Raw genomic sequence first — 21,391 nt, 5'->3', positions numbered from 1 at the left:
CTTAGGGCATAATTGTATCCCAATAAATTCTTTTGGATTATAAGAACATGTTAAACTACTTTTAGGTCCCCTGTAATGACCATATTTTTGTAAATATTGAATTTAAAATATCTTTTGGCACACGTCACGTGACCAAACTCGAAACGTCATTGAAGATTCTGATGACGTCACAACTCTCGGATTGACACTGTTGACAGTTAGGCGAAATGACAAATATCAGTTGACAGTTCGTATCTTCTACGTGTGTATGTAGTTATGTGTCAAACCATAAACTGTGACGTCACACAATTTTCAAAGAGCGTTTTGGGCGCGAAAGCATCTGTCAAAATATATTTTGTTAATTTAACATATTTAAAGCCATTTTTAGTATAAAAGCTGAATTTTAGGGCAACTTTTAGTTAATATAGAAAGTAATACAAGCGTTTCAAAAAATTGGAATACGATTCTCTTTTAGGCCCCAATTCATTATAGATACGACGAGATAAGCGTTATGTGTGGTATATAATTATAGCTCACAAATCCACCACATTATGTAATTTTTTATTTTTTCGGTAGCATTTGTTTTAACGGAAATAAAGAGGTTGCAAATCGAGTAACAGAACTTCAGAACAGATATCATTTGATATTTACCAGTCGCTTTTCGGTGAAGGAAAACATCGTGAGGAAACTGGACTAATCCCAACAAGGCATAGTTTTACCCTCTGGGTTGGAAGGTCAGATGGCAATGGCAGTGGCTTTCGTAAAAACTAGTGCCTACGCCAAATCTTGGGATTAGTTGTCAAAGCGGACCCCAAGCTCCATTGAGCCGTGGCAATATGCTGGGACAACGCTAGGAAGAAAGAAAGAAATCGAGTAACAGAACTTAGTAACCAACTAGGTATAATAGTTATGATGTAAATGTCCATATCATGTTGGAGTCATATATGTATTAGCCAACTAATTATTCAAGATCAATACACTTAGCTCCCTTAGGTATTCGTCTAAGTACAATCTCGGGCAAAATTGAGTTTTATAAAAGTGAACTAGTTTCTAGGTCATATTTTCTATGAATTGGTCATTTTTGTAGACTCCAATTACAGTTACACTTTTCCTGGTTTTTCGCGGACCAGAATATCGATGATTTTTGTAGCTTGATTTAGACGTTGCTATCATTTTCAATCCAAAAACACATAAAATCACAATTCAGAACATGCGGCAGCGTTGTTTTCTATCAAGTACCTCAAGCACCAGGGCGGCTACCGGGAAAATCGAAATTCGTCAATTTCGGGCATTTTTCTCTGTCACTCTAATTACGTCTTAGTGAGAGTAAAAGAGAAAGATCCCCGCAATTTGCGAATTTAGGTTTTCGCGGTAGGCCCCCAGGTCTTGTCAAGTTTCAGCAGTGTTGCCAGGTGAGCGGAAGAGAATTATCGTACTTGAGTGTCAATATTATTGTACCGTTGAAAAAAATATCGTACGCCAATCAAAAAGGCAGCCCCTAAAAATGTCTTGCAAAATAAGCTTAAACTTCCAATTAATAATAAAAAAAAGACAATTTTCGTCTAAATTGCGCAAAAAATCTGTTTATGTTTGTGTATTTTTGGGATAGACTCAAACGGTATACAGGAAATTGTGACATTTTAAACTTTAAACTTACACCAAGGAGCCGAACACCCAAAAGAAACTAATTTTAGCCTATTTCTGAGTGAAAGTGTTATATTTTGCTTCAAATTACTAGACTTTTAAGGTGGCATCATCCAAGGGCTGAAATTATAGTACTTTAGTGTACGATAATGCTCTTTGGAACATTACGTCATACCGGGGCCCAAATTATCGTACATGTACGACAATTATCGTAAACCTGGTCACACTGAGTGTCAGTGTCGACAGAGTCAGCTAAAAACGCGTCAAACATCGCAACGTCGCGCCGATGCATGGAGTGGCAACGCCGCAATGTATTTGTACACGACATTTGTCACACACACATGAGTAAAATTTATAAAAATATAACGTTGATTATTGCATGATTTCTGTATGAAACAAAGTTTTTCTATTAATTTAGCGCAAATGAATATTCGAAAGTAGATAGATGCGCAACTATTTATGTAATAATATTGTGTAATTAATAAATAAATAGCGATTGTTTTTTGTATGAAAATCGAACCACCTTAACTAAACTAAACTTACTGTGGTGTTAAAAATTCTCTGAATGTATCTGGCTCCATCTCTGAGCATGACCAGATCTCGGGGGTCCTTGAAGTAGCCAGGGTAGAACAGCGGCGGGTCCAGGGGATCCGAGGAGTTCAGAGTAAGGTGTCCAACGGCGTAGGGCAACAGAAGAGCCGCGTCGGCACTTGAATAAATAAATGACTGTGAGAAACTACTTACATATATATATATATATATATATATATAAATCAACATTTCAACACACTTGCTCGTAACGTGGAACTTCATATGAGATGGCGCTGTGCAGCTCCATACATTTTGCGGTAACTCTGATTTTCAAAAGTTAATGTTTACGTCACGCGGGAATCACGACTGACGAAAATTGTATTGCTCAACAATTTACAACTAATATTAAATGCAGAAATTGCAGGAGTTGAAAATAGAACTCTGGTTGATCCGCCTATAATACGAGTATTAGCTGAAAATTGTTGAGCATTAAACTTTTCGTTAGGCTCGACATCTATTGTCAAGTAGCAGTACCTACTGATAAATCCGCTACTTGACGCTAGATGTCGACTACGAAAATAATAAGCGTTTTGGTAAGAAAACTGATATATGGAGTGAGCACTCTATGCTTACTTATTTCTCTATGGTATTATCAAATAGATAGTAAAGTAATAAGAACGTGCCTGCTAGTTTGATAGCCAAAACAGATGGCGCTGTATATTTTTGGACACTGAATTGTAAAACTAAATAAATAGAAAAAAAAAGTCTGACAACCAAAGTTACCGTATAAAGTACGAAATCGTAGGTACAGCGCCATCTCGTTTAGCTGTCAAATTCAAAGCAAGAAAATGACTGACTTTTCTATCTTACAGAATTAGTAAATCTTTGGTATTATAAAATGTAATGACGAGGCAAAGAAAAGACGTTTACCACAAGCATTTTCGTACACTAATCCTGTTGTTGCTATCTCGATTGCACGCGTATATTTATATTGCTGTCTCGCCCATGATGCCGGCTGTCAATATGCTCGTGCACTAGAGATAGCAATAGGCTGGTCAATGTACGAAAATTCGTGTGATAAGCATCTTTTCTTTAGTTGGCTTACGAGATATTGCATCCTCGCGGGGAGTCCGGCACCGGTTCATTGATCACACCATTAATGGACTTTTCCGCGTAGAAGCCGTTGAAGAAGAACTGCAGGTCTGGTTGCTTTCGGCTGCGGTCTGCAAGCGAGGAGTACGCCATCCCCGTCAACTGGATAATGCAATATACAAGTGTGAAGTCAAAAGTCTACACCTTCACATTTGCAGAATTCACCTTGCTAAAATTAGCGAGGAGTAAAAGCCATTTAAGGAAAAAAAGTGTCAAATAGGTAAAGTCAACAAATTTGTATCTTATCACAGTGAGTGAGCTGTGCGGAATGATCGTATTGTGTTTAACTGGTCACTGTGACAAAGTGACCAAGAATTCACTTGGTTGAGTATCTCAAGGTACTTTGGGCCACTGCTATATTCGTTGCCAACATTGTTAATCTACTATATATACAACAAGTCAAAAAATTACCCTTTCTGTAATTGGAGCCACACCTTTTTGTCACAAAAATCATCTGTTCTATAGTGTCACTACTGTGACGCGACACTAGCTATAATGTGGTAGCTAAAAAAATATTGTGGTGTTTCGGGTCTTTGAGTGCCACGTCGACCAAGCAGTGATCTATTGTATCGGCCCTTTAAAATTCATTCATCATCATCATATCAGCCCTTTATCGCCCGCTGCTGAGCATAGGCCTCTCTTCTAGTACGCCACTTGCCCCGGTCCTGAGCTAATCGCATCCAGAAGTGACCCGCAATTTAAAATAAAATTCATTCCTAATACTAAAGTCCGTTGAATCCACGAAGTTCCAGATTCTTTGAACCATAACCTGATAGGGTTGGTCTTGTCTCATGTCATGTGATAGCCAAGTGCCGTGCGAGAGACGATTCACCCAATTGAGTGATATTTAAGTAAACTATTGGTAGGTTGATAAGTGCAAATACTAGAACACCAAGGTGAGATAGATTCATAGTAGGTTACCCAAATTACAGATGTGCAAATTGTGGAAAGTTTAAAAAAAAGTTGGAAGAGTTCTCGGAAATTCTAAGAGAATATGGAAATAAAATTTGGAAACTATTCGTCGGTACATTATTAAGCCAATTAACCCCACCTGTGTAATCCCAGTGCCAGTCATCGGCCCCTTCAACTCCAGCAGATATTGCGTCAACGCACTCCAGTCCAAGTCCCTTGTGTTGTTCAGTTTCGTGAGCGTGAAGTACAGCGTCATGCCGTAGTGGTTCCGCAGGTTCTTGCCCACGGGCAGATCGGCTAGAACGGGAATGTTGAACTTTTCCAGCGTCTCACGGGGACCGATTCCGGAGTGGAGCAGGATATGAGCAGAGTTTAGTGTGCCTGCGCTGAGGATGATCTGGAATGAACAAAAGTCATTTTATTAGACTTAAATCAACCGGGATATGGACCGTGATTACCTGTGACATGAGGATAGACCGAGCGCGGTCTACACAACTTTGACACCCATCCACCCGCTATCTTCAGGGACCCGTGAACAAGATGCATGTTACTGCGTCGAAATATCGGGAGTTCGAAAACAATACAAAAGGTTCATTCAAAACTGAAGCAGATTTTATTGTGATTTAACTAATTTATATCGATTTATAGGGAACGCCGGTAAAAGCTAGGTAGGGTAGTCATGTAAAAAATTGAATATCCAAACATTTCCTGTATGGTCATTTCTCCTAATTCAGTGGTTGGTTCACTAGCCCCTTTTAATTCGCCGCCATATACTATAGTTACAGCTTAACCTCCTCTTTCCTCTCCCCAAATCCAAACTTTTAGTTAGCTTCTAGAGTTCTAGTGTTTAGCTGAGGCTTATAAAAAAATCCCCAGAAAGGACCAAAAATGCTGACTTTCAGGGGAAACACTGACGTATAACAACCCTCATCATAGGCGCTTTTGTCGAAAGTGAATATATATGCTCTACAATTGCTTTATATCAACTATAAGTAACTATTTTGGCCCAGTGACCCAAAAAGAATTTTGGCTTCCGAAATGAGAGCGTGCCACCTGTCCCAATCCTGCCCAACTTCCTGCCAGTTACTGACGTGAAGCTAAAGCAGATCCTCCGCCACACTGTCTTCTTAGCGATACCTGAGGGCCTACCGCGAACCACGTTCGACGTGTTGCCTCCCTGTGATACTTACGTACGAATTTACAAGTGCGACAGAGAGGCAACACGTCGAACGTGGTTCCCGGTAGGCCCTCTGAGCCGACCCACCGAATGGCGACCAGTCGCTAGTCGGTTGTTTCAAGAACGCTAATTTGTGCCTCAAATTTGACTGCTGAAGATGGTGTCGCTTTACGGTGCATAATAATCTTATACATACATATATCACTTTGGCCGTCTCATATGTCTGGCCTTATTGGTCTAATAAACTTGAAACAACGGAAAATCAACATCATTAATCTAGGTCTAGGCTAATTTAGAGGTAGAGATCATAAAATAAGCAAATACAGTTGTTTGTATGTTGTATGATAACCTGTACGTTATCCTAAATATTCCTAATATTGACACAGAATAAATAATAGTACTACCGTACAGAAAGGAAAGTTTGACAGCGATTCAGGGCCGAATCTTGTTGCCCTTTCCTAACGTACGGCACTATCCCTTTCAGCTATTTAGGGTTGTCAAAATTCAAATCATCATCTTCTCTGTAGTTGTGAATGCAAAGGAACGTCAAGTTTTGCCAACCCTAATAATGCTGAGCCGAACGGAGCCCGAACGCTGCAGTTTCCCCCACTGACACTCATACAATCAAAGCAAGGTGCTGCATTAATCAATATTAGATTTTTGATAAGATTATTTACTCGTATTTACGAAAGATAATCAGATGTGGTACGCACAATATTATTACTGTTTAGCAACGAAGGTTAATGTCAATTAGAAGATAAGGAGGGAAGTGGATATTCGTAATCATATAAATTCTCTTTTTATGTCACAGATACTAAAATAAGATAAGGATCATATATCCTTATAGATAATGATCAATGAGCGGAATTCTTCATAGCAAAAATCAAACTGTCAGAGGGATTGACCTAACTGTTTTATCGACTTATCGATAAATATTTGTCACTTAACGAAACACAGGTATCCCTAATTAGCTGACCGCCACTGTATTTTGGTATAATAGTAAAGAATAAGACAGAAAATACTTTTATGATGTAAATGAACGTAACATTTAGAGCAATATATTGTGGAAGAATCTTCTTTGAAACTGAAATAAGAATCTTTCTGTATCCATTTTTTTGTTTTCTTTTAGGATTAACCATTTTAGTAACACGGCACGGAAATCACTCATGAAAACTCAAGTGACATAAATGACATATGTGACACTGACATGATTTACTTTAATACGGAGATGCAAGTTGCTTATCAAAGAGGTCAAATGTTACAGAATAATCTTTTAAGTTGATTATGGATACCTAATGCGATATTATTCCGTAACATCGATAAGTCGATAAAACAGTAAGGTCAATCCCTCTGACAGTTTGATTTTTGCTATGAAGAATTCCGCTCATTGATAATGATATCAGATATAAAGGTATCATAGATAAAGATAAGATACATTTTATTTCATTGAAAAATATCCAAAAATCCAAAGGGGGAATGAAGCCAGCCTTATGGGAACCCTTCCGCAGGGATCTGATCTGGGTTATCTAGCTTAATATAAACATATTGGGCTAGGTCACCCATGTTATGTTTTTGTTATTTATTTTAGGTTTGTTTTTGGTTTTAGTGTTACATAGATTTAATAGTTCTTTGTAAGACACGCTTCTTACAAATTATCCAAAAATTAAAACAAACATAATTCACTTACATACTTCGTAAACTGTAAGTATTTTTTTTTTGTGATACAGGAGGCAAACGAGCAGACGGATCACCTGATGGTAAGCGATTACCGCCGCCCATGGACACCTGCAACACCAGAGGGGTTGTAAGTGTGTTGCCGGCCTTTAAGATGGCAGTACGCTCTTTTCTTGAAGGTTTGAAGGTCGTATCGGTCCGGAAATACCGCAGGCGACAGTTTATTCCATAGTTTAGCTGTGCGAGGCAGGAAGTTTCTGGAGAAACGCACAGTTGAGGACTGCCAACCATCTAAGTGGTGAGGATGGAAATGTTGTCACGTAGGGCGATGGCGAAAAGAAGCGGCAGGGATTAATCCGAAAAAATCCTCGGAGCACTCCCCGTTCTACATGCGATAGAAAATGCAGAGCGAGGCCACATCTCTACGCAGCGCCAAGGAGTTAAGCCGATCCGAAATACGCCGGCAGTCGATAATTCGAGTCGCTCTTCGTAAATGTACAATAAACGTTGTTTAGAAAAGTTAAACATAAAATAACTATAAGATCCTGTACGCAAAAATTGTAACTGGCTCAAACATACTTTACATCAATACCTACAGAGACAAATACAAATGACAGTTCGATTAGCCAACAGCCGATGGCTATCCGCCAAAGCCGTAAAGCGCCATCTAGATTAGCTGACAAATTCAAAGCGCGAATTCGTCTTACTTAGACTATACACATCTAATCTAGGTAATCAATGAATAAATAATAAATATGGAAACCTAAAAATGTATATTATTAAAGTTTAAAAAATTGCTTAACTTTTGTTTCAAGTTTCGTCTGCAAAAACTCATTACCCATTCCATTCTTGCTCCTGTTCCGTAACTTCCGTACCAATCTGTTCTCAGCCTCACGCAAATTGGTGCGTTAGGTGCGTACGACTTCAATATCGCATACCTCTTTCTTCGCCCGCACGGTGCGTATCGCGCCGTCCTTGTCTACGTATTCAACGCCGGTAGCTTGTTTGCCGTCGAACAGCACTCTAGTGACCCTAACGTTCAGCTTTACGCTGAGGTTCGGGCGCTGCGCGTGAGGCTTCAAGTAGGCGCGCGCCGGGGTCACCCGCTGCCCGTTTCTGAGTAAAAAAAATTGTAGATGAACAAAACCAAAGCGTAACTAAATAAACGTTACGGTTATAAAACACACAGTCGCTACACATCTTCGCACCGCTTATCAACCTCGCACATCTCTGGTGGAACCATTCACATCGTTCCACATCCTCACGACGTACTACTCAATGATTTATACTCATTAGAGGTCTGGGCCACGACGAATCCTTCTGGAGTGTTGGGATCGTTCATGGCGGCGATGACCGGCAGGCTAGCCTCGCTGATGGCTGACGTCAGCTCGTATGTCAACGGGGGCTGGTATCTGAACTAGATCAGACAATGGGGAAACTAAGGCTTACTCATTAAATGTCTGCGCCACGACGTATCCTTCCGGAGTGTTGGGATCGTTCATGTCGGTGATGACCGGCAGGCCATCCTCGCTGATGGCTGATAGTAGCTCATATGTGAACGGGGACTGGTATCTGAATGGATCGGATAGTGGGGAAACTAAGGCTTACTCATTAAAGGTCTGCGCCACGACGAATCCTTCCAGAGTGTTGGGGTCGTTTATGACGGCGATGACCGGCAGGCCATCCTCGCTGATGGCTGACAGTAGCTCATATCATATGTGAACGGGGACTGGTATCTGAATGGATCGGAAAATATAAAAACTAAGGCTTACTCATTAAAGGCCTGCGCTACGACGAATCCTTCCGGAGCGTCGGGATCGTTCATGTCGGCGATGACCGGCAACCAGCCTCGCTGATGGCCGACAGTAGCTCGTATGTGAACAGGGACTAGTATCTGAACTGGATCGGATAAAGTAAAAACTAAGGCTTACTCATTAAAGGACTGCGCCACGACGAATCCTTCCGGAGTGTTGGGATCGTTCATGTCGGCGATGACCGGCAGGCCAGCCTCGCTGATGGCCGACAGCAGCTCGTATGTGAACGGGGGCTGGTATCTGAACTGCAAACATTATCAGTGTTAACAGGGTGTGTAAATCAATAATATGAAACAATATGGCACACCGCGCGGACAGTTCATAGGGCCGATGGCCAAGGAGAGGGGGAGGGAGCATACATTTATTAGAAATTTTGTTCTCTAGGGGCAGCTGCCCTCCCTTGGCGACGCCCATGATACAGACACACAGAGGCGGCGGAGGACTTTGTTGAGCGGCGAGGTTTTGATGAGGTGTAGTGAACAAAGCATTAAGATGAGTAGAAAGTTTATCAAACAAACTTTATGATATATTTACCTGCTGAATGGGCATCGGCCCTTTGTCCGAATGGTAGTCCCCGCTCACTAGTGAGCCGATCTGCTTGTTGCCCTCATTCATTTCGAAGTATGGCAGGTTGTCCTCCCAGGACCAGCCCGTGGCCCCCGCCTTCACCCAGTCGTCGTAGTCCGCCGCGTGGCCACGATGGTACATCATGCCGTTTAACACGCTACAACCACCTGTCAACCGAATATAGTTAAAATAGCTTTGCGATCCTAACGAAACAACGGTACCTTTTACGGTTTCCACTAAATCTTCAACAAAGTTTGTTGTTTCCACAAAATCGTTGTTTCCACAAAGTTTTCAACATCTTCCTCTTTGGATAGTGGCCCTAGATGAATGCTTTTTTAATACGCTTTTATTAGATCGACCTGTATGTAACGAACTATGTAATAGAATCTAAAGTGGCTACTTTAACCATCATCCAAGGATCGTAGGCGTCATGAAAATTGGCAGCTGTATGTAGTTCTGATGACAATACAATAATATGGTACTGTCGAACTGATCTGATGATGGAGCCGGAAGATATGAACTGGAACTTCATGATGGAACATCGTATGATATCATCGCTGTGTTTGGATTTGTTAGAAAAGTCTTGTAATGAACTTTGACTATGATAAGCGTGTTTTCTAGTGTTTTTTAAACTATTAAATTATTTATATGAGTTCAATATTACCAGGCGCTGCCAACTAATCTTGTTCTGACTCTACTTTAAATAGCAATGACACGTAGTTTATGCTTGATGATGTGTTCTTCGTTACGTTTGTTCACCAAGTTAGGTTTTTAAGCAGCATTTTTGACAAGTTCAAATTCTGATGATGGGTTCCAAGAGGAATTCAAGGGACTCCTCAACCCTTATAAGCTTACATACAGCGTTTTTTGAAATCTAAAAACCAAGCATTTGCATTTAAACAGTGCTATTCGGTGAAATAAGACCAGAATGGGAATCATCTAAGACAAGTATTTTACGTCTTCGGGTTAATTGTAAATATTATGAAATGCTATGGCTGTAAATAATTTTATTTGCTTTTTAAACTGTGAAGTCAGATTTTTTCTATTCATGATTGTGGAAGATATAGTTGTAGAACCGTTTTAACGACCGGTCTGCCCTAGTAGGTAGTGACCTAGTGATCCTGCCCATGAAGTCCTGGGTTCGAATTCCGACAAGGGCGTTTATTTGTGTGATGAGCACAGATATTTGTTACTGAGTCATGGGTGTTTTGTATGTATTTAAGTATTCGTATATTATATATATCGTTGTCTGAGTACCCACAACACAAGCCTCCTTGAGCTTACTGTGGGACTTAGTCAATTTGGGTAATAATGTCCTATAATATTTTTTTATTTTATTTATTTATTCTATATCGGGTCTTTCCAAAAAATCTCATTCCCCTGGCCATACCTATTCGCAAATTCCCAGGCAATTCCTTTTTATTAGCATCTCATTTTTGGTGACTGTGTAAAATCGTGTCAAGTTCCATCTACAAACAAAACAGCATAACGGAACCCCCTAGGAATTTGCGAACAGGTATAGCCAGGGGAATGAGAGTAAAATTACCCTATCATGGTAAAAAAACTCACCAAGAACCTTGCCCCTAGGCCACATGCAGCCTTTGCCGTCTTGGTCGAGACAGTAACCCTCAGGAACGGTGCGGTAACTCCAGTCATAGCGAGCGTCACCCCAGAACGAGGTGTAGAAGGAGGGCACTTGCGTGGCGATGGGCGCCTCGCCACCGGCCTCCAGAAGAAGTACCTGAGCATTTTAGAAATAACATTCAATATTGGGTTTATAGTTATTAGAAGCCTATTTCTGTCTTAAAGTAAGTTAAGTGCACTGTTTTTCTTGTTCTTTTCATCCTATTACCTGCCCTCTGCTGGGGTGAAGGGAAGGGAAGGGAAGGGAGGTCGAACCATATTCTTCCATGTATAAAATTCAAAATTCAAATATTTATTCTGGAAGAGGCCTCAAGGGCTCCTTTACAAGTCAATATAACATTTACAGTGACATTAAAATAGGTACATTTATAAATACAACAACCAAATAAACCTTCGAAGAGTAACAAAAATAGAAATATAAGTAGGTGATCATTTTCAAGATTTGTGGCTGCGTCTAAACTCCGTCAAACCGTGAAAATGCATAAAAAGTTTGACGATGTTGAGCCTGACCGCCGTCATATAATTTGAGAATTACCCAGGTAATTAATGCCCTAAACTCTCGGTGACGAAACAGACGCCAGACGGTGCCAAGCGTCAAATACTAAAAACTTGGTGCTAAATATATTTTCTACTGATGTGCTGTCGGAGACTTTGCAAAATGAAATTTTGACATGGTAAAATTTTGAAAGCTTCCCATATTTTTGTATGGGATTCGAAATTTTCCATTTCCAAAATGAAAGTTTCCTTTCTTTTTGTAAAATTTTCCTAACATTTCCCAGAGGTTTTCGAACACAATTTTGACAATAAAATATTATCTTATCTTATCTTAACTTTTTGGAAACTTACACACATACACTTACACATGTCATGATTTATTTATGTTTACATTTAAGATAGCAGTTAAATAATAATTATACCGTGACAACATTATTATGTTACCCCGATTAATACAGGGGTAGTAGGAAAAATAACATTATACTGAACACGATTTAACATTATGTCAAAACACGGTAGTTTTAGCAGGTGGTGGGGACACGGTAAATGTTGGACAGGCTCGTTCACTTGGGTTGAGGCTGTCAAAGAGGAAGCATCGTAATGAACTGGTTAGGTCAGAGTACCTGCAAGTATCCCGATTGCTGTAGTAGTAATAGTTTAGGGTAACCATGCAATAAGAAGCACCATAAATCAGAAGTGTTAACGTACCACTAACCCACATTGGGATTTTGAGATTTATTTTGATTCCTAAGTTTTATGAAACGTAAGTTATAGAAATAAAAAGTATTTTATTTCATGAGTTTAGGACGATTTACATGCTTCAGATATATGTTTTTGGCGACTGCTTGTAAGTAACTATTATATGTATTAGCAATTTAAAAAAATGCATGATGAAGTTGCAGGTAGCTTTAAAACTCGTGAGTAAAAATAGTCATTAAGAAGTATATCTTACCACTTCTTTGCAAGCAACTGAAAACAATAAATTGGCTGGTAGTTTATTGTGATAGATAATGAATTTATAATAATTTAGACAGATAATATTAAATGATTGTTGTAAATCATATGATGGCCCAAGAAAGTTAATTAAATATATATTATGATAATAAAAGTTCCTTTAAGACATCAGTATATGAGGCATCATGACCAGAAATAAATTAGTTTTGTCATTTTTACACATGGAGTAGGTTATGCTTTCCTATATATTTTTTTCTTTGATAAGAATTTTTAAAAGCATTTATGTATTTCATTGTTGTACACGTCATGATTTATGTTCAATGCAGCAGTTTTAGTTAAATCTATACGAAATCAGTGAATTGGACAGCACTAAAATGCGAAATAATAAGTATCTATTTATATACATATTTTTGTCGAAATAAATACCTACGTTTAATGGTGGCAGTGACAGTGTTATACAGGTGACAGTGTTACACATGTTATCTGTAAATTTTACTCCAATTTAGCTAAAATTGTATGAGACTCATAGTTTATTTATGCTAATGAAAGCCTTACAGTTGAAAGCGGGCTAGCATAAAAATATAAGTAAATACAGATACTTATTTAAAGTAAGCTAGTGTACAACAACGTAAACAAGCGTTTTGTGTAGTATATACTTATGTAGTTTTAATAACATGAGTAATATTAAGAGTTTGGACGTGAAAGATGAGATAAATAGAATAGCAGATTCATAATGTGAGCGTACATTATGGTAAATTTACATGAGCGAATGTAAATTAGATGATAGTACTTCATAATGTGAGCGTACATTACGGTAAATTTACATGAGCGTATGTAAATTGGATGATGATAGTTTTTCATAATGTGAGCGTACATTATGGTAAATTTACATGAGCGTATGTAAATTAGATGATGATAGTTTTTCATAATGTGAGCGTACATTATGTAAATTTACTTGAGTGTAAGTAAATTAGATGATGATAATTCTTCATAATGTGAGCGTACATTATGGTAAATTTACATGAGCGTATGTAAATTAGAAGATGATAGTTCGACATAACGTTCTGACGTTGCATTATCTTATACCTTTGAACGAGCAATTCTTGTATATATATATAGTTTTCTGTGGTCTCGGAAACGGCTCTGGCGATTTCGCTGAAATTTGGTATATGGGGGTTTTTGGGGGTGTACAGTCGGTCTAGATTAGTCTTGTGTTTGGGAAGGCGCGTGTTTTCGAGTTTTCATGCGTTTTTCTTTCGACGCAGAATGTGGTCGCTGATTTCGTGTTGCTGGCCACTGTCCGTCTGGTCCGGCGGGTTGGGACGCGGACGGCTAGAAACGAGTGTTACGGGTTCGAATCTCGCCCGGTGACTAACCTTTGTTTTTTTTTATATGTTCAAGTTTATATATAATTTTTATTGTTTTGAACAGGTTTGGTTTGGTAAAAAAATGAGCTATGTAATAAGAGAAATTGGCAATAGATGGCGTTACTCTGTGACAAGTGCTGTAAGGTTGAATTCGATTGTAAATAATAATAATTGTCAGTTCACATTTTACTTTTTAAGTTTATGTAGATTATCACCTATTATACGCCACCATATTGCAATGGATAGTTGTAGCCGAGCGGAGCTCGGTCGCCCAGGTACTAGTAATTTTAAATGAGCGTATCTAAGAGATCTTAATGAAACATAAAGAGATTTGTTATGGGCTAGAAGCCTGAAATAGACAATCCTTTTTTTTATTTTATTAATGAGTTAATTTAATTGGGTTAAATGACACTATACTTATGTATAATGTGACAATGGATTTTGACAGTGTGTAAATTTAAATGCATTGATTCTAAATCACTTATTTAGTATTAAACGACAATATAGAACTTGGAAAGAAGTTATGATAATTAAACTCATGCAGAGTCTGTGTAAAATTGCTGGTCAATCATATGGTCTACTAGTATGATTTAAAGTTACGCAGGTACACGATATATAATAACAATGTGAGAGAGCATTATGGTAGCTTAACATAAGCGAAGGTAACTTAAGAGAAGTTAACTCAAGTTTTTATATGACAATAATAAATAATATATGCATATAGCATGAGAGCGAGTATTGAGAGTTTGTTGTATACAGAACTATTCAGTGTCAGTGCCAGATGATAGTTTTGTTAAAGACAACAAAGAGCGAAAAAAATATAATTTATAACGAATTTGTTTGTTTCACTGATGAAAATATTTTATCACGTCAGCAGCTCGAACAAGGGTAATTTGCTGCTTAAAAACAGTGAGCAAAATCACATTTTGCTCACCGAGTGAGACAAAATAACATTCAAGTGACCTTTAGAGTCGAATGTCAATTTGAACAAAAAAAAGTGCATACGTAATTCAACGGTATATTGACGGTTTATAATAGACCCCCGAAATAAGTCAGACCGCATCGTTCCAAAACACCCTACGAGTCTTCATTCGTAATAATTAATTAATGAAATAAAAGTTTAAAATTTAATAAAAACACCATATTTTACGTATTTTATTATACAATCAAAACAAGCACTCGAAGAAATATCAAACTTTGCTTTCTTGTTGTACAAATAACTATTGTTCAATCAAGTTATTTAACTTTTGTTGGACGTGAGAGTGCGTCTAAAATTTGATTATCGATTGACGTGAGCATGCGTCATGGAAGTAGGAAATTTTTTGACGTGAGAGTTCGTCTGAAATATGATTTGTACTTGACGTGAGTGTGCGTCAAGGAAGTTGAAAATTATTTGACGAGAGAGTGCGTCTTAAATTTGATTTTTATTTGATGTGAGCGTGCGTTTTAAATTTGATTTTTGTTTATCGTGAGAGCACGTCAAGGAAATTGTTTTTTATTTGACATGAGCATACGTCAAGGTAGTTAGAAGTTATTTGACGTGAGAGTACATCTGAAATTTGATTTTTGTGTGAAGTGAGCGTGCGTCAAGGAAAGTAAACATTAAAGTACGTGAGAGTACATCTTAATATTTTATTTTTGTTTGACGTGAGGGTTCGTCACGGATGATTGAGAATTAGATGAAATTGTTTGTTTTTTGACGGAAGTGTACACATTGAAATTGCGAATTATAAAATGCGAATGGTGAATTCTGTATGACTAGTTGCTAAAGATTTGACTATGGTGGTCGCGAGAACGCGACGGATGTTTTTTTTAGTCCAAATAAGATGACTAATCTTTTCTTTGATTGTTCATAAATTATATTCTAACGTGACATTGCAAGTAATATTTACAGTATTTAGTACGATGACGAGAATGCAACTGGTTATTGATGGAATGATAATAAAAAAAAGTAATTTGTAGCTTATATTGATTTTTAATTCCAACAAGCATACGTATGTATTGATTAAACGGAGATACAGAATCACAATAGTGACTTGTGAGAGCTGTAAGTGAAATATGAAAAAAACGGAACGTTTGTAGCGAACGTTCGTTCTCTTGAAATGGTTCACATATTTTTTTATTTTATATATGGTTGAAATTAAAATAACCCTAAGCATACGCCTCAAATTTTGGAGAGATGAATCAAACGAAGGATGAATTAGTGAAATTACACTCTTATGAAGATAAGAATTATAGATTTTTATCGACGCTGGCAGTTTCACGACTGTCGTGTGTGGAGATATACTTACGCGATTTTTTTAGATATAGAATTTACAGTGGCCTTGTGAGAAGAGAATATAAAGTATAAGTGGGTAAAATGTAAGACAGCGTCTTGATTACAAGTTAGATCGAAATTAAGTTTGATCTCCGTTAAATTCTATAATACAGAGTATTAAATATTTTATTTTATGAAATGAAGTAAAAAAAAAAAAGTATAACAAAACCTAATGGTTTACATCTACCTAATGATAGATGGTAAAATGAAAAGAGAGATAAGTTATACATAGAAAACATATTGTATGTGTGTGAGCATTGTCCGATTGAAATGGTTAATACTATTAATAGATGCTAAAATGAAAAGAGAGACAAGTTGTACATAGAGAACAGATACTGTATGTCTGTGACTATTGTTCGATTGAAATGTGTGTTACAATTAATATTTTTTACAAAAAAATTTGTTAGAATTTGGGGAAGTTTTTCTCTTTTTCTAGGAAAAAACAGTTGTTTGAATTTCGGGTGTTGAGCCAGATGAAGAACGTAATTGAACATGAATGCGTTTAATGCTTGAGCATTGATTAAGGCTCTTGAGTTTGATATAGTGATCCAAAACTGAACTGCAGAAATTTAAACCGTCGTGAGTAATGATACAGTAGCAAGTACGTAAAGTGACTGAGTTCTAACACAGATCGAGGTTTTCTTTCTTTCTTTCGAGTAAAGAGATTTGCCTTTAAGCAGGAAATTGAAAAGTATCGAGGTACTTAGGTAGGTAAGCAGAAGCCGATATACTAGAGAAAAAGATATTGAAAGTTTATACGAGATTGATAAATATAACAGAAATTAATTGTCATTTGACGGGATAAAGAGACTTATAATGGATAGACCAGAGCAGTGTGAGTAATCTTTTTGAGAGGTGGACAAAATGCATAGTTAAAATAGAATAGAAATATTTTATTGACAAACTGTGTACAGGTGATGTCATTACAGACTAAAGTATCAAGTTACCCAGTTTGAACATGAAATTAACTACAAGCTAGTAGTATTTTCATAAATGAATTCTGGGTTTTCTTAATGCAACCAATAATTAAGACACGAAACAGTATTGCAAAAGTTTGCTGTAGTTTGTTAGCTTACTTATAGTAGAACAATTCGTGATCTCTTGTGAGTCGATAGTGAAATGAGAAACAGAAACGTAAATAATGACCCAAACAGTTAAAAAAAAAAAAGAGAGGCGACAAGATAGAGGTATAATAGAAGATTTGAAAATATGATGCCTGAAAAAATTTAACGCATATGTTCGAACAATAGGATAACTAATAAATAAGTGTTGAACGTAGTAAAAGAAAGGAATTATTAAAATTATTGTTAAAAGACAAAAACAATAGAGCAGAGAGATTGGGTATGTTATAACATACAGCTGTTTCTTTATAATTGATATCGAGAGGAATATGGAACAAAATAGTAGTATAGAAAGATGATTGTATCCTATCAAATACTTAAAAGACATGACACGATTGACTGATTCGAGTTAGCTGATGATCAGGAGTTTATCAAATGAAGTGGATGCTAATAAACCTATCCATGTTTAGTTGAGCTTTTGTAAATATTATAGTATACACGTCGCTTTATCGATGTAAAAATAAACTTTTGTTCAATTTAATCCACTCAGAACAACATAGTTGACTAAATGACTGACGCAGTCTTGAGGAAAGATACATGTGTTAGAGTTGTAGCTCCTTTTTAGTATCCAACAAGCTAAATATGATAGTATTAAAAATAGTAAAATGAAATTGTGATAACATTTGACATCTTATATTGGCTATGGATGTTTAGTGTTTTTGACTGAATTTTTGAGTCGCAAACTCTTGTGACAGCGAGTTCGTGAAATTGATTAAACTTTTGGGATAATTAACTCGATGTTGTTGATGATCAGTATTAGAAGAAATATCTTTATATATATATGTGAAATTTTAAATAATTGTTAATTATTTTCATGTTTCGATAGATTAGACGATATTCATATTGCATTTTGAGATATTGTACAGACATTAGACAATAGAGACATTGTTGTATGAGTATATTTTATGCACACGAAGTTCTAACTATCATAATTTTGAAGTAACTTTAATTATTATTCGAATAAAAAGGTGTTAAATGTATAGAAATGCATTAAATAAGAGATCAGAGGTAATTATCATGGATTAAACGAGATATTCCGTTAAATAAAACTAATTATTATTAATAAAACTAATGAATGCAGATGGACGCATAATGTTGAAGTGATAAGTGCTAACAAATAAACAGTAACAGGATAGTGCCTATATAAGCATATGTATACATACCTATGGAGATTACCAAAATACCAAATGTTATAGTATAATAAATATGTTTTACTGTACGACTTAAATATAGAACAAATATAGTATAGAGTAGACTTCAGACAGTACAAGAGTATCTCAGGTAAACAGATTTTGAGTAGTCGAGATTGTAAAGTAAACAACAGATCGGACATATTGCAAACGATTTGTTGTATCCATGGGATTTGTGACAAAGGCTAACAAGTGAAAAAAAGTAGGCACTTGAGTGTAGATGATGATAATTGCCCTAAATATAGATTACGTAGGGAAACAGGGAAGATAAAGGAACAATTATTCAGAAAGATCAATAGAGAGACGAATCTTTTGTTTGCAGATTGAATGGTGATTATCTAGAATTGGTTGGAAGTTATATTTACATAACTAACGTTTGAAACTTAGCAAACGCGGTGTTCAGTTCGAACGATTCAATATAATTTGTACTTGTAGTACCTATGGGAGTATGCGTTGTAACAGCATCAGTTAGTAGCGATGTTAAAGTTAGATAATTACGACGGGACAGATAAGATAATTGAGTTGAACGCAAATGTACATGGTCATATTTCGCAAGTTGAAAGTATAAAAATATGATACAGATATCCAGAAAACGTTTTAAACTGCTACGTAGTTCTTGAAATTCAAAAGTGGAAGTAGTAAAAAACGATGTATAATTTATAAAAAAAAAAAGAATGAAAAAGAGATGTGTGAGAAAAGAGTGCATAGACGATAGAGATTTGACGTATCTGTAGAGTTATTAGTAGCGTTACAAGGTAAATACGCAATAAATTGTATGTAATAAGCTTAATGAGGATAGTTAGTTAATATAGTATTTACCTGACGATAATAACAAGTAACGCCCAAATAAGCTATAGATATAGGTTTGACAGAACAGTTATTTATTTAATCTTTATTGCACAAAAGAAAACCTTATTTATTAAAAGGCGGACTTAATGCCATGAGGCACATTTGGGGTTATTGTCCTTTTAGTAAAGATATATCTGTTATGGTTTGCTAATTATCATAATTTATATTGTTTACAAAAGTAATACAAGATATTGGAAGAAAAAAAAGCTCGTAGAGGTTTAAGGCAAGATAATATTAATAAAAATGTGAACTTCGATCAATGACATGAACAATATATTATGGCATAGATGTAGTCCTAGAAAAAAAAAAATATATATATAAAGAAAAAAATGGATTTTATTGGATATGACAATAATTTGATTTGGTAGTTTCAATCATTGTTTAAATTAAATGAACTTGAGTTTTTAGTATTGACACTTGTCATTTTACATTGATGTCAAAGGCGTATCTAGCAGTGCTTTAGTCACCTTAAAAGCAGTATACGGGAATACGGGAATCTTATGTTAATGTATAAATACAACCAATTATTGAAACTGAAACTTTTGCAAAATGTTTGGCATCCTTTGAAATTTCAAGACACAAAATTTAATTACCTCAAGGACACTTTAGTATCACCCCTAGCAGAGTTGTATAATAGCCTCTGAAAGCGATGTTATTCAAGGTGGCATTTGAATAAAGAAATTGTCGTGTGTTATTGTCATACGAACACCCATTATGAAATGAGTAGTATTATTAACAATCAGAGCAACCTTTTAAATAAAAAAGTACAAAAACTTGAACATTGTTATAGGTATTGTTACCTATAACAATCCAATTATACGTTTATATAAGTTTGACACTTCACGTGCAGATATGGATCCAGAGACATAATATTGTAAATGTGTAAAATTTCAACTGAACTTAATAGTTTTGAGCTGAACACAGGACTAATGACTATAAAGATTGTCACGTCGACTTCAGAGTTAAAGCCATTTAGGGGTTAAATATTATCTCTAACCTGTTGCTACGTTACGTAACGATTAATACATGAATGGAGTAAGATGAAGTCTACATTAACGCAATGTAGTATAATACAATATTGGGTCAAGAAAGGTTTGATTGTTAAATGTAGAACTGAAACAGATAGTGCTGAAGTCGAACCACTTTTGCCTGTAAAACAACGGGTATTGAATTAAATCAAAGACAAGTTTTAACGGACAGAAGTAATGTTTGGTTTTTTGAGAAACCAAAACAAACTTTATACATAATAAAAACTGAGCTTTGTCTGTTTTTTTTTAGTTATACGAAATTAACAACAAGTATTAAGATTTTTCATTAACGTAGCAAAATGCTAATGTCACGGCATAGTAGTAAGTTATATGAACAAGGGGAAACAGAAGACCGAATGTCATGATATTATTTTCATGTATCTCATTATAATTTTATTTAACACATTTCCTGATTATGTAAATGTATCAATTGTGATAAGTTAAGTTTCAATTTACTTCATTAGAAACTGTTTTGACGCTTTAAATAATTTTTCACGGTTGGTGTAAGATTTAAATCGATCTAGCTTTTAGTGAGAAGGTTCGTGCGCCGGAGTCATGCACGAAGTTGGATGGCCGAATGTCATGATTTATTTATGTTTACATTTAAGATAGCAGTTAAATAATAATTATACCGTGACAACATTATTATGTTACCCCGATTAATACAGGGGTAGTAGGAAAAATAACATTATACTGAACACGATTTAACATTATGTCAAAACACGGTAGTTTTAGCAGGTGGTGGGGACACGGTAAATGTTGGACAGGCTCGTTCACTTGGGTTGAGGCTGTCAAAGAGGAAGCATCGTAATGAACTGGTTAGGTCAGAGTACCTGCAAGTATCCCGATTGCTGTAGTAGTAATAGTTTAGGGTAACCATGCAATAAGAAGCACCATAAACATGACATTTTAGTTTGTTAAAATTTGATGGTTTAGTTGCATTAAAACCCCAAAATGACTACTTGTCTGCGACTTA

At 36.4% G+C, this 21,391-nt stretch overlaps 1 protein-coding gene across 4 annotated transcripts in view; it reads right to left on the bottom strand.

Annotated features, from left to right (window-relative positions):
- The window catches only part of LOC133528872 (glucose dehydrogenase [FAD, quinone]-like), a 47,377-nt gene that overhangs the window by 4,076 nt on the left and 21,910 nt on the right, over positions 1 to 21,391 (bottom strand). For all 4 annotated transcript variants that reach the window (XM_061866355.1, XM_061866357.1, XM_061866356.1 and 1 more), the window contains 7 exons: positions 11,020 to 11,191; positions 9,418 to 9,617; positions 9,001 to 9,128; positions 8,008 to 8,185; positions 4,358 to 4,615; positions 3,260 to 3,408; positions 2,167 to 2,332 (listed from right to left, as the gene is read on the bottom strand). In XM_061866355.1, the coding sequence (XP_061722339.1) occupies positions 2,167 to 2,332; positions 3,260 to 3,408; positions 4,358 to 4,615; positions 8,008 to 8,185; positions 9,001 to 9,128; positions 9,418 to 9,617; positions 11,020 to 11,191 (1,251 nt within the window). The remainder of the gene's footprint in view (positions 1 to 2,166; positions 2,333 to 3,259; positions 3,409 to 4,357; positions 4,616 to 8,007; positions 8,186 to 9,000; positions 9,129 to 9,417; positions 9,618 to 11,019; positions 11,192 to 21,391) is intronic.

Source organism: Cydia pomonella, chromosome 20 (genome assembly GCF_033807575.1).
Source record: "Cydia pomonella isolate Wapato2018A chromosome 20, ilCydPomo1, whole genome shotgun sequence".
Taxonomy (NCBI): Eukaryota; Metazoa; Arthropoda; class Insecta; order Lepidoptera; family Tortricidae; genus Cydia; species Cydia pomonella.
This window is presented reverse-complemented; position numbering and strand designations above follow the sequence as displayed.